Raw genomic sequence first — 17,670 nt, 5'->3', positions numbered from 1 at the left:
GTGTGTGTGTGTGTGTGTGTGTGTGTGTGTGTGTGTGTGTGTGTGTGTGTGTGTGTTTTGAAGTGCTGCTGCCCTCCTCGTCTTGCTTGCTCTGGTCATCCTCCCTGCCTTCTTTGTTCATCCAACGCCCCTAACACCTGTCCTTCCTGCAATTCCCCCTACATCCCCTTGCACACTGCGACGGTTTGCAGGTCATCTTCCCTTTTCTTGCATTCATGACCCATGACTTCTTCCCAGAGTTGGACCGCACCCAGCTCGGCACATACGCAGGCATCCTCGGCTCTGCCTTTCACGTGAGCAACACACTTCTGCAAATACTATGTGGTCCTGCGGTGGCTTGAACAAATATTTGTCGCTTCTCATCAACACCACAACCACACACGCACACATGTACTGACTCTAACGTGCACACACTCAAACGTGCATACTCACTCACATGCACATGCACACACATTCGCGCACACACACACACTCTCTCTCTCTCCTCACCCTTCCCGTTCCTCTGTTCCCTGGGCAGTGTGGGTCGCTCGCTGGGAGCATAGCGTGGGGACGGCTCGCCGACAAGCACGGCCGGCGGCCCATCATGCTGCTCGGCATCCTGGGCACGCTTGCCGCCATTGTCGGCTTTGGCTTCTCCACCACCTTTGGCATGGCCGTCTTCTTCCGGTTCCTGTGGGGCGCTCTCAACGGCAACATTGGCGTCGCAAAAGCATATCTCTCAGAAGGTACACTTGCCTGCATCCGTGCACGCGTTTGTGTCTGTGTCCGTGCATCTGTGTCCGTGTGTCTGTGTCCGTTTGTCCGTGCCCATGCTGTTTGAGCCTTGTGATCGACACCCTGCGTGCGAAGTTGTATTCACGACCTTACCTGCACCTCTCCCTGACATCACCCACCTTCTCCATCACTCACACCACACGTTGCACAGTGTGCGACGAGACAAACCAGGCGCGCGGGTTCAGTGTGATTGGGCTTGGTGCCGGTGTTGGCCGGCTGCTTGGTCCGGCCACAGGCGCCTTCCTCGCCCGCCCCGCACAGCAGTTCCCAGCCATGTTTGGTGACTCTGCCTTCTTCAAGAAGTACCCCTACCTGCTGCCGTGCCTCGTCGGCGGTATCGTCTGCATCGTGTGCTTCGTGCTCGCCTTCCTCTTTCTCGAGGAGACAATGCCACGGACACGCGAGCAGCAGCTGCACGTCATTGCATCACGCGACGGCAGCGATCACCACCAGCACAGCAACAGCGCCAAGCACAAGCACGCGCGCGCGAAGCGGGCATTGCGCAAGCGCAGCCGCCAAGCCAGCCGCAGCGATGTGCGGATCCTTGATGCCGCGCACGAGGCAGGCCACACCTCATCCTTTGCGCCGTCCACCCTGGACGAGGCGGAAGCACAGCAGCAGCAGCAGCGGCGGCGGCAGCACACGCGCCGCGTTGGTGACACTGGCGCCGCAGATGCCGGTGTGTTCAGCGGCGACAATGAGCCTGGTGGGGCGTTTGATGGCACTGATGGTTATGACGACGTGGAAGTGTTCAACCACGACAACACGTGTGATTACGGCAACAGCGACAACAGCGAGGACGACAGCAGCGACCCTGATAGCGCGTTTCATCCACTCCTTCCTGCCAATGGCAAGCACCAACACCACCGCAAGCCCCGCCACGACAGCAGCAGCAGCAGCAGCAGCAGGAAGAGCAAGGCAGCGGCGGTGCAGGAGCTCACACCTGCACAGGAGCTGGCTGCACGAACAGCGCAGAGCGGGGACACGCTCTCCCCCCGCAGCGTGGTGCAGCTTGCCTTTGATCGCGGCGTGGGCATCTCCACGGCGCTGTATGGGCTGGTGGCGTTTGTGTCTGTGATTGCGCAGGAGGTGCTGCCGCTGTACATGCTGACGGCGGCCGCGGACGGCGGGCTCAACCTCAACCTGCAGGACATTGGCCTGGTTGTGCTGTACGCTGCGCCTGCACAGATCTTCACGCAGGTGATTATGTTCCCGTCCCTCAGCAAGCGGTTTGGCTACGTGGGCCTGTACAAGTTTGGCCTCACCCTGTTCACGCTGTGGATCATCCTCATCCCGGAGCTGCCGCGCGTCTCGCCGCCACGCCAGGACTCGGCCCTCCTCCCTGCAACCAGCACCAGTGACAGCAGCGGTGGCAACGGTGGTGGTGGTGGTGGTACCATGTCGTCTCAGCACTACCACCACGATGCGCCTGCGGGTGCCGTGGGTGCGTCGTGGGTGCACTCGCCCGTGTTCCTCCCCGCGCTGCTGTTTGCGCTGACGCAGGCGTCGATTGTGCTGAGCTTCACCTCCACGTTTGTGCTCATCAACAACAGCTGCCCGCCGCACGAGCGTGGCACGGCCAACGGGCTTGGACAGTCGTACGCTGCGCTTGGTCGCGCGTCGGGCCCTGCGATAGGCGGTGCCATCTTTGCCTGGAGCGCGGGCGCACACCGCGCCTGGCCCTTTGACTACCACTTTGTGTGGTATGTTGCCGCCGCCGTGTGTGTGGCGACATACTGCTTGGCGCTGCGGTTGCCGGAGTCTGTCATGCTGCAGGCTACAGGAAAGCTAGGCTCCAAACGCAACCCCACCAAGTCCTGATTGATACGGGATGGGGGTGTGCGTGTATATTGGTGGTGTGCACTTGTATGTATTTGTGTTCTTGTGCGTGTGAGTATCGGATGGTGCGTACGTATGTATGCGTGCGTGTGTATTTGAGTTCTGTGTGTCGGGTGTATGTGTGTGTCGGGTGTACGTGTGTGCTATTTGCTGTAAACCGTGTGCCTGCCGTCTGTCCAGTGGCATGTGCGCCTGTGGCTAATCAACCCAGTAATTTGTTGGTGCTGACCTGATCATTGTGTTGCTGTGGATGTGTACGTGCGTACTTAGCTTTCATGTAAAGGTTTTTGTGTTTTCCCAACCAACCAGCGCAGAGGGAGAGAGCGTGTGTGTGTGTGTGAGTGACATGAGTGAGGGAGTGTGTGCGTGGGTGAGAATGTGAGCGCGAGTGAGGGAGTGAGTGACATGTGTGAGTGACAAGAGTGAGGGAGTGATGAATGGCATGAGAGAGTGCGAGCTGCTTATCACCATCTCATGGCGATTGTGTGCATTTTTGGCAAACTCACAAAAAACGGCCAAAACGAACGAATACAGGCAGGTGGTGTTGTGGGGTTGCAGCAGCAGGTGTCGTGGAAGGTGTTGTGGATGAGTGGCTGTGTTGTGGATGTATGCATGGATGTGTTTTCGTGCTTCTTGTATCTGTCTGTCTGTCTGGTTGCTTCTGTCTTGATCTTGTGTTGCTGGATGACATGTACCACCACGAACGCACAACGTCTTTCCCACCGTCGCCTTTCAGGTTCTCTTTGCTGCTCCCTTCACCCACGCGTGCTGACAAACAACACTGCACACCACACATGCAACACAACACACAACACACACAACACAAAACACCATTGCTTCAGGGTCAGTTCTTTGCACTGGTGAATGCGATTGACGCCGACTGTCAGAGGGTCCGTTGCTTCCACTTGTTGTTGCAGCAACCAGCGTGAATGGGGTCGCGCGCCCCATTCCCACCACCGGGCTTCCAAGGCCTCGCCGGTGACCAAGCAGCACCAACACAGAGCAGTCAGTCTCGCCCACACTACTACTTCCAACACGACTACAATAATGGTCGCAATCCAGCCACCACTGCTCAGCAGCAGCAGCAGCACCGCCACCACCACCACCAGCAACACCTGCGTGCGAATGGTGGAGGTTTGGCGTCCGACCAGCACTCCAACCCTTCCGCGTCGTCCACCTCCATCCCTTCCTACTCCGGCCTGCTGCAGCCCAAGACCCCAACAGCAGATTCAGCTGCAGCACCATCCACAGACCCCAGACTTAGCGATATCAAAGCTCGCCTCTCCAAAGTGCGTGTGCGCATCTGTGCGTGTATGCGTGTTTGTGCGTGTGCGTGCGTGTGTGTCAGTACCTGTTTGTGTGTGCGAATGTGTTCCTACACCTTGCTCGTGAACATACATGGCTTGGTTGGTGTGATGTCAACTCGTTACGACAACGATGACCACAGCATGTGATGTCATGTGGCTGCACTCGTTGTCATGCCCCACAGCTGCCTGCACTGGCAACTGCTTGTACAAATCACGCACAACCACACACAACCACACACAACCACAAGTTCACGAGTGACTTGCACCCCCTCCCCTCAACACACACAACACACACATACATGCCACGAACCGTCCACGTGCTCAGGTGAATGTGGACGAAGGGCAGGAACCCGGCATGTCGCGGTTCGATGCTTTGTTGCGCAGCTTTTCCGAGCGCCCGCCAAACCTGTCGTCGTTTGATGTCCCCATGTCGCAACTCGGCAGCTTCCTCGACGATCGGCAGAAGCAAGACGCCGACGCGTTCCTGAGCAACCGCTATGGCGCAGACACAAGCGGTCGGCGACATGAAGGCGGTAGCAGTGGCAACCACGCAAGTGATGATGACGACGAAGATGGTGATGATCAACGGGATGGCGAGGACGACGAGCAGCGCATGTCGTTCAGCGGGCTTCGTGATTTGCCAGATCCACACGCTGCTGCACCAGAACCAGAACTCTCTGCGCTTCAAAAACAACAGCAGCAGCAGCAACAGCGACAGCGACAGCAGCCATCCAGTGACAGCACTCAGCAGCGTCACCACCACTTATCCACCCTGTTGTCGTCAGATGTGAGTTGGCAGCAACACGCTGGTGGTGCTGATGGCCACGCCAACACATCACGGGACCTTGGTGCAAACCTCGCTCGCTCCATGCACGCGTTTCTCTCCGGCCAGGACTCCGTGGATGGGCTGCTGCGTAGCATGGTGAACAACACCAACGACAACACGGCTGTGAGCGACGCTGTTCACGCAAGTGCTGCCTCTGATGTCGTGCATTCATCGCGCCGGTCACAACAGCACATGCAGCGCCAGCAGGAACTCGCCGATGCTTCCAGCAACACGCTTCGCCACAACAACCAAGACAGTGACATTAATGGCGGTGGCGATGATGGTGACGATGGTGGTGACGATGACGATGACGGAATGTCGTGGCAGCGCTTGCTGGCTGATGAGCAGGAGGAGTCAACAACAGCTGGCTCCCGACGGACAGAGGGCGAGTTGACAGCAAGTATCGCCAGCCTTCACTTTCCACGCTCGCTCGAACAGGAAACGATGTGGCTTAGCCGACACCTTGGCGAGCTTGGTGAGGGACAGGACAGCCTGACCGCTGCTGCCTCCATGTTCTCCACGGCACAACGCACACGAACGCAAACACACACCACACGCGCGTTGATATCAGCATCTGCCTCGTCGCAGCACCACCAGCGCGGCGGTGGGTTTGGGCACGAGGTCACCCACGATGATGATGATGATGATGATGATGAGGAGGAGGAGGAGAGGGAGAGGGACGAAGAAGAAGGAAGAAAAGGAAAACAACAACAACAACACCAACAACAACAACAACAACAACAACAGCAACCACAGAGACATCGCCACAATGAACGGGAACATGACAGTACTGGTGGTGGTGATGATCGCAACAATGGCCAGGGCTTCTTCTTTGACGCCCCGCTCTCGGTGCTCTCCGAGAAACCACTCTCCTCCGCTCTCTCCACGGCTTCAAGCCACTCTGTATCCCACCAGGTACGACACGCGTGTGCATGAGCCTATGTTTGTGTGCGCGTGTTTGTGAACATGTGTACATGTGCGCGCCTTCCGCTCGTTTCATACCCATTACGCTTTGAAGGATTGGAAGCACCCTCTTCTTTCATACGTTTCACCTTCACCTCCATCACTCATTGGCACCTTTGCTCGCCACATCTTTACTCACCGCATCCTTACTCGCCACCCCTCACCACCTCCGCCGACGATGGCGCTGTGCAGGATGCGAGCGGGTCCCGCAACTACTCTGCACAGGCAAGCACGATTGTGCGTCGACTGCTGGATCAGACGGCCCAGCGCGATGTGCAGCGCCAGCGCAGGTCCTCCCAGCAGCTGCGACACGATCTCCTTGAGGAGTCCATTCCCTGGTCTGACACGCACCACGACAGCAACAACAGTAGCACGCACAACAATGACGACGACGATGACAGCAACAACACGCCGTCGCCAAGCGCCACATCGCCACTGCACACGCCTCGTGGTGGGCGCGGGAGTGGCGGTCGTGGCGTTCGCACGCCTGACAGCGCAACGCACGCGCACATGACACCACAGCAGCACCACTATGACCATCAGCAGGACAAGCACTTTGGATTCAATGACAGCCAGACATTCAACGACACGCAATACGGGTTTCAGTCGTTGCTGGACATGACAGACCGGTCAGCGGCTTCCTCGCATCCAACATCAATGCTCTCTGCCATTGCAGAGGGTGTGCCCTCACCAACAAGCGCTGTATCGCCATCGTCGCCTGCTAAGGCACGAGCACACCGCGACCACCAAGACGGAGACGAGCAAGCAAGGAGCCGCAGCCGTGGAAAGCGAGATGCGGACATGGGTGTGCCAGCACACAGCAGCTCACAGAGCACGCTGCAGCAGCAGGCCCTCTCACCGCCGTACCAGCACGATCCCATCTCGGACGCTGACACATACGCCAGTACGGCGCAGCACTATGACGGCAGCACCACCGACGACGTCAACAGCGGCAGAGACACGGCAGCTGCAGGCGGCATGCGCCCCCATATGCAACAGTCGCACCAACAACAACAGCAGCAACGGCAACACGAAGCAAGCGCGGATGGCAACGTGAGCGACCGTCGGTTTGAGTCTGCGCTGAGCTTCCGTGAAAGCATGCTGCAGTTCCCGAGCATGTCACTGTCCAGCCTCTCCGATGACTACCTCATGCACCTGCCCGCCTCAAAGCACCACCGCTACCATGCCACTGGGCAGCAGCACCAGCAACACCAGCAACAACAGCGCCACCGCAGCGGTGAGCAGAGCGAGTCACATAGCGCACGGCGGCGCGAGCAGCGAGAGCAGCGTGGCGGTGGTGATGGTGAGCGCAGCCGCGTGCAACCGTGGTTGACGGAGGAGGAGCGGGAGCGCTTGCGACAGGATGAAGAGGTGGAGAGGCTCCTCCGCCAGCTGCAGCAGCGCCAGGGCCTCACACGTGACGATGACGCTGACGCTGACAGCACCCCACAGCAGCAGCAGCATCAGCAGCAGCAGCAGCAACAAGAACAACAACAAGGGCAGCTGCAACATGATGGCGGCGCTGGTGGTGAGATGGATGAGGGCGATCCCAACGTGACTGCGGCGTCCGGCATGTTTGGGTTTCTACATCGCGACGGAGATGGAGACGGCAGCCGTGTGGCGAGTCAAGTTACATCGCCGCACAAACAACCGCACGCACGCAGTCCACAGCGCAGCAGCCAGAGCACAGTCGCGGCCACGCCAAGCAACAGCCTCTTCGTGTCCGGCGTGCATGATTCTCTGGACGATGACAGTCAGGTGTCCCCGCTTGGATATTTTGCTGGTGTTGCACGCACGCACACCACAAGTGGCTCGCTGTCGACGTTTGCAACCACAACCGATTCGATGAACGACACGAGTGTGCGATCGAGCAGGCTGCGTGTGCACAGCGCTGTGCTCGATATGCACCAGCGTGCACGTGGCAGTGCCACCGCCACGACGGAAACGGGCACGGCAACCACCACAACATCTGTGTCACCGCCGCGCACCACTACAACAACGACCCCTATGACCACAATAACATCAGCGACCACGGGCATATCCAAGACGGAGCAGGAGCGCATGATCACGTCTGGCCGTGCGGTGGAGGCGAAGACCAACGCGCCCACGCCCTCCCAGCAGCAGCAGCAGCAGCAGCAGCAGCAGCAGCAGCCACAGGGAACGCGCTCGCTGTTGCGCGACCCCGCTGCGCTTCATGCGTTGCTTGCAAGCACGGACGACGCAGATCAGCTGCGGCAAGCATTGAGTGACCTGCTGCAACAGCTCGACAAGGAAAAGCAGCACGCACAATCAAGTGCTGCGGCTGCACGTGAGCGTGGACAGCAGCTGGAGTACATGGACACGGCTGTCGCCGGCAGCCGGGGAGGAGCCATGCTGACGACCCCACGAACAGACGGGAGGTATAGGGACGGCGTTGGAAGGAACGCAGAATCATCGCAGCAGTCCTCATCCTCATCCCCCGCACGTCGAGGTGCAGGCGGCGGTGGTGATCGCGCGACCACAATGACGACAATGATGACAACAGATACGCTGCACTCCTCTGGTGGTCGGGCGAATGCAAGCGCACCTGCCCCGGATTCGCTTCTCGTCTCGTCTTCCGCTTCCCGCCAGCGCTACGCCACGCGGCAGGAGCAACACGAGCAGCAACGGCACGAACAGCAGCGGCGGGGGCACCACGCTGACGTGGGCGGCCCTGTTCCGCTGGAGCTGGGCGGGATGGATGCAACCGACAGTCGCCAACTGCAGCCGCTTGCACCAACTGCCCATGCCGGCGCTGCTGGCAGCAGTGAGCGAATCACCTCGCAGTGGCACTCGCTCGAGAGCCGGCACACAGGAACAACAACGTCCTCCGTGCTGGGGCCAGCAGGTGCCACTGATGACAGCCCCCACACACGACGCAGCGACGCAAAGGACACGCTTGCCGGCGTTGATGCTCCAGACAAACACGCGTCTGAATCGATGGACATGACGGCATCGCACCGGCGCCCGGTTGACAGCCTCTACGACACGACAAGTGCTCGCCGTGTACATGAAGATATGCCCGCTGCGGGCACTGAGGAAGACAACAAAGCAGCAGCGAACAACACCGACAACAACAACGGCAACGGTGATGGGCGTGGTCACAGCATCGCACACGAACAGCAACAACAGCAGCAGCGACAGGAAGAGGCCGGCATGTTGTTGCTCGTTGGCGCGAATCGCGAGTACCAAGAGGACGACGATGGGGATGACGATGATGATGATGCTGATGCTGATGCTGAATTGCACGCCATCCACCACAGCCGCCGCCGTCATCACGGTGACAGTCATGCGAGGGCTGACGATGCTGAGCTCAGTCTCGTGGCTGGTGGCATCAGTGGGTATGCACGCCACGGCCGCACTACCGGCGGCCAGCACATGCGCAGTGGTGGCGGCAGCACATCCCGTGCATCCAGCCAGCAGTCGTCGGCCGCTGTGCAGTCCAACGACTCACTCGAGGACGCACATGTGCGCAGCGCGGCTGCCGCTGCAAAGGACGCGGCTGACCTCGGTGAAGGTCGTGGCGATGATGGTGACGGTAGCAGTGATGCGCGTGCTGCACTCTCGCCGCTCGTCGTTTCCACGTCTGGCGTGTCAGCATTCCCGCTGCAAGACTCCATGCGTGCACGCCAGCGCGGGTCTGCGCAAGGGTGGAGCCGGGAGATTGACTTGGCGGAAGGCGAACGGGCAGACGCGGTGGCGCTGCGCGAGACAGATGAACTGCGGTACAATGAACAGCACGATGACCCTCGTGGTGATGCTGGCCATGATCATGATGATGATGAGGATGCCATGGCTGACAATGACGATGACAACATGCTGCACCGCCGGCACCACCATGCCAGTGATCACGATGCACAGGGCGCACCCTCCATCGGCGCGGCATCGCAGCGAAGCCACGCCGCCGACTCCCTGGCAGGCTCCTTGCAGTCGACGGCTGATGTCGCACACGCAGCGGAAGCGAGAAGAGCTGCTGGCGCACGCCAATCTGCAACAACAAAGACTGCAAGCCGTGGCACAGTTGTGGACGACAACAACACCAATAGCGCCAACCCCACCAGCGACACGGCCCGTGTCGATATGACGCCTGCACAGCGTGCTGGAGATGCGGCAGATGTGCAGCAACAGTCACCACGGCGCACCCCACGCAAGCGGTGGGATCTGCGCGGAAAGGACCAGATGCCCACGCCGCGCGCCGGTGTTGCGGGACCAGCCTACGGCTCCAGTGGCGATGCGATGGCACAGTCGCCAGCCCCTGTTAGTGGTGCGTCAGGCAGTGGTGGCGGCGGTGGCGGTGATGGTGCGATGGCGCTGGTTGCCATGAGCAGTTTCATTGACCTGGGCGTGGTGTGTGTGAAGACGACCACAACACACGCGGTGCATGTGCAGAGCAACAGCGATGACTGGGTGCAGCTGCGACTGCAGGTGACGTCCACGCCATGCTTCTTTGTTCCGAGTGAGGAGACGGTGCTGCTGCCGCCCCACCGCGAGTCCAGCATCACTCTCCACGTCACGTGTGCAGAGGCAAAGGTGCATCGCAGCTTCCTGTTTGTGTACTGCACGCGCGTGGATGAGCGTGGGCGTGAGGTTGCCGACAGCAGGCCAGAACGCATCATCTGCTCTGTGCGTGCTGTGGGCGAGGACGCTAACATTGTCGTCACAGGCGACCTGGCTGGCTCGCTGCTTGATGTTGGCGCTGCGTGCTTTGACGGCAGCACGTCAGCGCTCGTACAGCTGGAGAATCGTGGGCGCTGCGAAGTCCCGCTGCTGCTGCGCATTGGCGCTCCACTTGACGCCAGCAAGCACGCAGCCGACCAGCCAGGACAGGCGCGTGCACACGCGCGCGATGGCCGCAGCCCTGCTCACCAACAGCAGCAGCAGCAGCAAGACGAGGAAGAGGAAGCGGCGTTTCCGTTCACCATCTGCCAGCACCAGCCAAGGGAGGGTGATGTTGGCACAGCGCAACTTCGCTTGACGTTGCACCCCTCGCAGGCGCCCATCAGCCTCTGGGTGGCCTTCAAGCCTGTTCCGGGCGTGCACGTTCCGGAGGATATGCTGCAGTGCCGCGATACGAGGTTTGCTGCCTCGCTGGTGGTGGCTGTTGCGTCGCAGCACGACCCCACAGGCAGTCGTGGCCAGGGTGCTGGTACGGCGAGTGTGGTGCTTCAGCGGCTGGATGTGCAAGGCGTGTGCAGCGTGCCTCGTCTGGAGGTGCCTCGGGTGATGCAGGCCATGGTGTTTCGTGCAAAGACGCCCGGCGACGTGATTGAGCGAGACGTACCCATCCGCAACCGCAGCCTGCTTGGCTGCCATGTGAACGTGTCTGTGCGGGAGGACGATGCCGCTTCGTCGTCCGCTCGTGGCGGCGGCTCGTCGCTCGGCCTGCCGCCCTCCAGGGCATTCTCCGTCTTCCCGCCCCTGCTGTATATGCAAGCAGGTGAGCAGTCGCTGGTGCGGGTCAAGTTCTTCCCGAGCGAAGGCGACGTGCACGTTGGTGCGCGCCTGTGCTTGTACATCCAACCCCGCGGCCCCACGTACCGGCTTGCTCTCAACGGCGTTCTCGATGGCCCTTCAAAGCCGCCGCGAGCAACATCCACCGCAGCAGCGGCAGCAGCAGCAGCAACATCAACAACATCAACTGCAACCTCACAGCACCGGCAGGAGAGTCACAGAAGGCGTGGTCAGCAGCAACGTGCTGTGGAAGGGAGACGTGCGGAGCAGCAAGCTGCAGCTGCAGACACATCGGCGTCCCTCGATGACCGAGGTGGTGAGGCGGCAGCAGCCACGGCGCAACGGCTTGGGGTGTTGCCCAACGTGTCAGGGACATCGTACGGGTCCAAGCACTACTCAACGACTTCTGTTGAGGACACGAGCGCCGTTGGCGGAGACACGAGTCTGCTGCCACACATCTATTCGCCCAAAGGTCGCACTGGGCGCCAAGAACAGCAACAACAACTCCCAGGAGATGCGGAGAACTATCAGCGGCAGCAGCAGCAGCAACAACAACAACAACAACAACAACAACAACAACAACAACAACAACAACAAAAACAACAACAACAAAAACAACAACAACAACAACGAAACCAAGAGTGGCAGCAGCAGAGGCAGCCAGGACGCGCACGGGAACAAGAGCAGGAGCAAGCAGGGCGCGGAAAACCGGCAGACATTCTGCTGCTGTCTGACCAGGCAGCGCTGCACTTTGGCGGCGTTGAAGTTGGACAGATGACATGTCGACCGCTCAAGCTGCGCGTTCGCTCGCCTGTGGACGCCCCAATTGAGGTGGAGTTGAGCGTGGACGGTGCGCACGCAAGCTGCTTCTCCATCGTGGAGAACGCAACCGTATCAATCAAACCCACCAGCACACGCAGCACTGGTCTGCGCTGGGTGACGGTGCTGACCGCTGGCACGGACGCTACAATCCAGGTGCTGTTCACGCCACAACGCAACCTCCTGTACGACTGCACGCTGCTGATGCGTACGCGCGTGCAAGGAGCACCAAAATACACGTGCCGGTTCCGCATTCCACTGCTTGGGTACGGTGGCATCTCGCGCCTTGACGTCACAGAGGCTCGCGGTGGGCAGAGCACAGCAACCACTGGTGGTGGTGGTGGTGGTGGAGGCAAGGCTGCCCCGCCAGCACTGCTGTTTGCTGAGCCGCGTGTGCTGAGTCTTCGTCGTGTTGCCCCGGGCCAGGTTGTCACTGTTGAGCTGCAGGTGCGGAATGTCGGCTCGCGCGCTGCGTATGTGCTCGGGCGGTGTGCCGACCACTGGGGAAAGCCCATGCGTGCTGAGCGGGCAAGTGTGTCACCTGCTGGGCTTGTCATCCCACCAAACCTGAGCAAAACGCTTCGCGTGAGTCTGGCGCCAACCTTCAAGGACATGGACGAACTGAAGAAGCTGAGCGAGCGCGCGCAACGGGACGGGCAGGCACGGCCGCCGTTTGTCACGCTGTCACTGTTCACGGGCGACGAGGTTCTGCGGCGGCGGCTGCGAATGCACCAGCGCAAGGAGCGTGACAGCGATGAGCGGCCTGTGGAGGACGCGCTGAACGAGAGCAACAGCACCGTGCATGCGACGTGGTTCATGAAGCACTTTGCCAATGAGGAGAGGGTGGTTGACAGAGAGCCCGTGGACATGGTTGACCCAAAGCATGCTGCGCTTGACGCACGCTGCTTCCTCGACAGCATGGCGTGTGTTCGCCTCAACATCACCGCCAGCGCCATCGCAACACTCCCGTCTGACCGCCGGGTGGACCTGCACAACATCCACAGCGACAGCGCGCGTCGTCGCTCGAGTGCGCAGCAGCACAGCGCCCGCCGCGGCGATGCAGCCAGGGGCGAAGACAGCGGTGGCCACCATGGTGGTGGTGGTGGTGGTGGTGGTAGTGGCCATGGTGATGACGACACTGGGGAGAATGGTGGTGCTGCTGCTGCTGGACATGGGGATACAGGCAGTGGCAGGAGGAAGAAGAAGGGTGCTGCCGCTGGTGGCGCGCGAGTAGCCAAGCACGGTGGTGTCGCTGCCGGGAACAACTCGAACGCTGCCGAAGCAGCAATGGCAATGTCTCCCGCTGGTACAGAATCATCGAGAAGGGACCGGCGGCGCCGAAGCGGTGGTCGTGGCGGTCGGCGTGATGGCGACAACGGCACAACCTCTCACCAGCACCAACAGCGTGCAGAAAGTCAACCCTCTGCTGCTCCACTTGCACCACCGCCGCGATCGTCATCATCCAAGGCTACGAAAGGACAGCAGCCATCTGTATCCGCATCATCGCAGCCGCAGGGCCACCCCAAGCGCGTCCGTCGCAAGCGCAGAACAACAGGTTCCACCAGCGCTGGCGGCACTGGGGGCACTGGTGGTGGTGATGGTGGGGTGCCGTCATGGAGTGTCGTGCCGGCAATGGTGCAGGTTGGCCTTGCCGATTCTGCCACCGTCTTCATCAACAACCATCAGAACAAGCGCTTTGAGTTTGATGTGACGTGGTCCGCGTACGCACTGGATGTCCGCCCAGCGTCAGGTGTGTGGGTATGTATGTGGGTGGTTGGATGCGTCTGTCTGTCTGTGGGTGTGTGGGTGCGTCTGTCTGTCTGTGGGTGGGTGTGGGTGTGATGTGTGGGTGTGATGTGTGGGTGTGGGTGTGATATGTTTATCGAACACTTGTGAGCATGCCTGTTGTTGGTGTGTTGGTTGCACTTGTGTGTGGTCGCGTGCCTGGTGTGTCTGTGTGAAAACAATGCCCTCTCGCAACCCTGTGCGTTGCGTGCAGAAGCTCACAGCAATGTTCTCCCTTCTCCCGGCATTGCCTGTTGCTGGCTGCAGGGTACCTTGAACCGAAGGAACGTATTGCTCTTCGCATTCGCCCGCGCAAGTCGTGTCCGTTCTTTGCCTCTCGTCGCCACACGCCAGACGTGCACGTGGAGAAAGTGTATGTGCTGTGTGATGGGCACCAGCAGTGTATTGACGTGCATATCCACATGGTGGACTCGCTCGTGTCCCCAACAGCGACCATGTCCACCAACGTCGGCAACGCCGAGCGCAGTTACAACACGAGCTCCACCGAGCTCAAGCCGCGTGACGATTTGTCGCTTGCGGACCTATCTTCCACCCCGGCGCCACCAAACGGCCACAACCCGTCCGACCTCGACTGGACGCCAGCACGTGAGGATTTCGTGCATATGTCTGTGACTGTGCCTGTATGTATGTATGTATGTATGTATGTATGTATGTATGTATGTATGTATGTCTGTCTGTCTGTCTGTCTGTCTGTCTGTCTGTCTGCGCGTCTGTCTGTCTGTCTGTCTGCGCGTGCGTGTCTGTCTATGTATTTGTGTCTGTGTGCACACCGTCTACTCCTTGACAATTCCTTGACTTGACTGCACCCTTACACGTTTCGAATCGTCAATCCAAATGCGTCACTACCATGCGTCCATTCAGCTGTGGGCGGGAGCAATGCGCCACTTGTGATGCAGCCAAGCCGTGTTGCCTTCGGGCCGGTGAGACGAACACGAAGAAGTTCATGCTCACACTGTGTTGTGTGCTGTGCCAACCATGCACTGGCATGTCCTCAGCCCCCGCTGTGTGTGTGTGTGTGTTCACGCGCTGCGAGGTGCGCATGGCACACCTGTTTCGCCTGTGTCTCGGATCTTTCTCAACATGTCTTGTATCTCTCATCACCTCACCATTTGGTCTTGCTTCCGTGCCCTTGACTGTGCGTTTGCAGACTGAGAAAGGCACACGGGAGGATCAGTTCTTGTTCATGCACAACACAACGCAGGAGGTGTTGACGTGGGTTGCATCATCCGTTCGCCAAGCTTACGTCAAGGTCAGAAGCATGGAGTTGCGCGTGTGTGGTCGTGCGAATATGAATGTGTGTGTGTGCGTGTGTGTATGTTAGAGAGAGAGAGTGTGTGTGTGTGTGTGTGTGTGGTTGCTTGCTGGTCATCTTCAAGTTGCGTGCACTCCTCCATGGGCTCACTCCGCAAGCGTGGTGCGTTGGGGACAGGTGGATGATGACAACGGCAACTACGTGGCCAACTACCCGGCCTTTGTGTTTGAGCGCCAGAGTGGATCCATCCAGAATGGATGTAGTTTGCGGTGAGCAGCATGCTGCCTTGTGTGCGTGCGTGTGTGTGTGTGTGTGTGTGTGTGTGTGCGTGCGTGTGTGTGTGTGTGTGTGTGTGTGTGCGTGTGTGTGTGTGTGTGCGTGCGTGCGTGTGTGTGTGTGCGTGTATTGCGTATTGCTTGGGGTTTCCATTCGTCTATCTGTGGCTGCGTGTCCACGACCATTGTATCACTTTGTCGCCTCTTCGAAGTGCCCAACTGACTTGCATGTGCACATGTATGGATCTATTTCCCTCGTCAGCCTTCGCATCAAGTTTGCACCGCGTCACGCCGGCGTCTTCACGCAGCTGTGGAACATTCAGTACTCCGTGGCAGGAGTAAGGAGCTCCCTTGTCGTGTGACTCGTTACTGGTCGTGCTTGTGTGTGCATGTGTATGTGTATGTGTGTGTGTTGTGTTGTGTTGATCCGCATGTTGGTACACGCGTTTTCATTTGGCAAAGCAGAGCAACAGCAGTAGCACCTATCAACCCTCTCATCACACTTGTGGCCAACAACACACGTGTGCAGTCGACGGAGCGCATGAAGGTGCCGCTCCAGCTGCGCGGAACCGCTACGCAGTCGACTCTGCATCCGTTCGCTCGCGGATTCACTGCCGCTGCTGCTGCCACCAACGGCGCTCATGCAGACATCAGCACCACTGACGCAAACACATCGGAGCACCACAGCCACGGTGTGTGTGTGGGGGGGGGGGTGGGTGGGGGCGGGTGTATGCCTTTGGAGCTGGAACAAGCCGTTAGTCCCAGTCGCCAACCCTAATTCTGCTGTCTGCATGTGTGTGTGTTTGCGCGTGTGTGTGTGTGTATGTGTGTGTGCGTGTGCGTGTGCGTGTGCAGAGACGACACCGAGTCGTGGCGGTGATTCGCGCACGCGGTACGACGCGACCTCAGACACGCAATCCACGTCGAGCAAGGTGCGATGGATGCGACAAACAACACCATTGAAGGGGTGGTGATTGATGATGGGTGATGCTGCGAAGTGTGGATTGTGCACAATGAATGTTGCGTCGTCCCAGGCACCTTTATCACATCGACTCTCATCCTCATGTGTGTGTGTGTGTGTGTGTGTGCAGCGAGTGAAGAAGCAGCGCGGGCTGCGCGTCATTCCGACGCGCGTCGACTTTGGCGCTACGCGAGTTGGCGAAGAGATGCGCATTCGTGTCAAGGTGAGCTGTCATGGCAGACGCAGAGAGACTGAGACTACGAGATTGATGCATCGTGCGCACGCAAGGACGCAGGCAACGGTGTGCACAGCGTGAAAGGATATTTCGACATGTTCGCATTCTCATGTGTGTGTGTGTGTGTGTGTGATTTGCGTGTATTGTGCATGTATTGTGCATGTGCATTGATGTGCGTCTGTGTGCAGGTGTGCAATGAGAGCGCCAAATCGAGCCTTGTCGGGTTCATGACAACCGGTGCTGCGTTTATGCTGCGGCACGTCAGCGTGGAACTCCGGCCCTTCTCCTACGTCGAGGTGTGGGTGTGTGCGTTGTGTACATGCGCGTGTGCATGCGCGCGTGCGCGTTGTGTGCATGCGCATGTGGGTGTGCGTGTGTCTGTCTATCTCTTCGTGAGGTGTGCATGATTGTGGACCAGGCGATGAACCCGACAGCAACCACTTGCTGGGCGTGTAGTCGCTACGGCGTCACCCCCCCCCCCCAACGCATCGCTCACCATCAGTTCATCCACCACCCTGTCTGCAGCTGCCAATCACGTTTGTGCCGCGCACAGCGGGTGTGCACGAAGGAAACCTTGTCGTCACACACGAAAGCGGCGCCAAGACCGTTCGTGTCAAACTCAAAGGACAGGCCCTGTAGCTCCTCCTTTGTGTGTGTGTGTGTGTGTGTGTGTGTGTGTGTGTGTGTGTGTGTGTGTGTGTGTGTGTGTGTGTGTGTGTGTGTGTGTGTGTGTGTGTGTGTGTGTGTGTGTGTGTTCTGTAGGGGTATGGGAAGGTGTTCATATCCCTGCTTTCCTATTATGTCTCCTGCCCCTCCTATTTTGGCATCGGCATCGGCCTCTCCGCCTCTGTTGTAGTCATGGTGTGCTTCTGTGGCTTTAACCACATGTCATATCACATTACATCCCTAGCTTCTTGTTCGATTCGTGTTTGTTCATGTTTTGTTTTCCTCCCAGCGTCGCGTGTCTCTCGTATCGTATTGACCCTCTTTGATTGCCATCGCTGCTTGTGGCGTTGGTGGCGGGCGCACTGTGCATACAAAACAACCATCCGTACATGTCTCGCTGGTGTGAAGAGGGGTGGAGTGAGCCCTCAAACACCTCATCAAGGACGACAACGCAGACCGCACACACACACACACACAC

At 59.1% G+C, this 17,670-nt stretch overlaps 2 protein-coding genes across 2 annotated transcripts in view; both read left to right on the top strand.

The window, feature by feature from the left end:
• The window catches only part of PTSG_07177 (uncharacterized protein), a 3,559-nt gene extending 645 nt beyond the window's left edge, over positions 1-2,914 (top strand). The window contains exons 2-4 of the mRNA XM_004992540.1: positions 192-293; positions 518-725; positions 926-2,914. Of these exons, the coding sequence (XP_004992597.1) occupies positions 192-293; positions 518-725; positions 926-2,595 (1,980 nt within the window). The 3' untranslated portion in view covers positions 2,596-2,914. The remainder of the gene's footprint in view (positions 1-191; positions 294-517; positions 726-925) is intronic.
• A 204-nt stretch (positions 2,915-3,118) lies between these two features.
• On the top strand, positions 3,119-17,214 carry PTSG_07176 (ataxin-8). The gene is made up of 14 exons (XM_004992539.1): positions 3,119-3,147; positions 3,456-3,902; positions 4,246-5,661; positions 5,902-13,747; positions 14,050-14,388; positions 14,665-14,723; positions 14,951-15,052; positions 15,233-15,324; positions 15,593-15,668; positions 15,860-16,022; positions 16,186-16,262; positions 16,422-16,514; positions 16,715-16,822; positions 17,052-17,214. The coding sequence occupies exons 2-14, from the start codon at positions 3,543-3,545 to the stop codon at positions 17,163-17,165; spliced, it is 10,845 nt and encodes a 3,614-aa protein (XP_004992596.1). The 5' UTR covers positions 3,119-3,147; positions 3,456-3,542; the 3' UTR covers positions 17,166-17,214.
• The last annotated feature ends 456 nt before the right edge of the window (positions 17,215-17,670 follow it).

Source organism: Salpingoeca rosetta, assembly GCF_000188695.1.
Source record: "Salpingoeca rosetta unplaced genomic scaffold supercont1.16, whole genome shotgun sequence".
NCBI classification, from domain to species: domain Eukaryota; class Choanoflagellata; order Craspedida; family Salpingoecidae; genus Salpingoeca; species Salpingoeca rosetta.
This window is presented reverse-complemented; position numbering and strand designations above follow the sequence as displayed.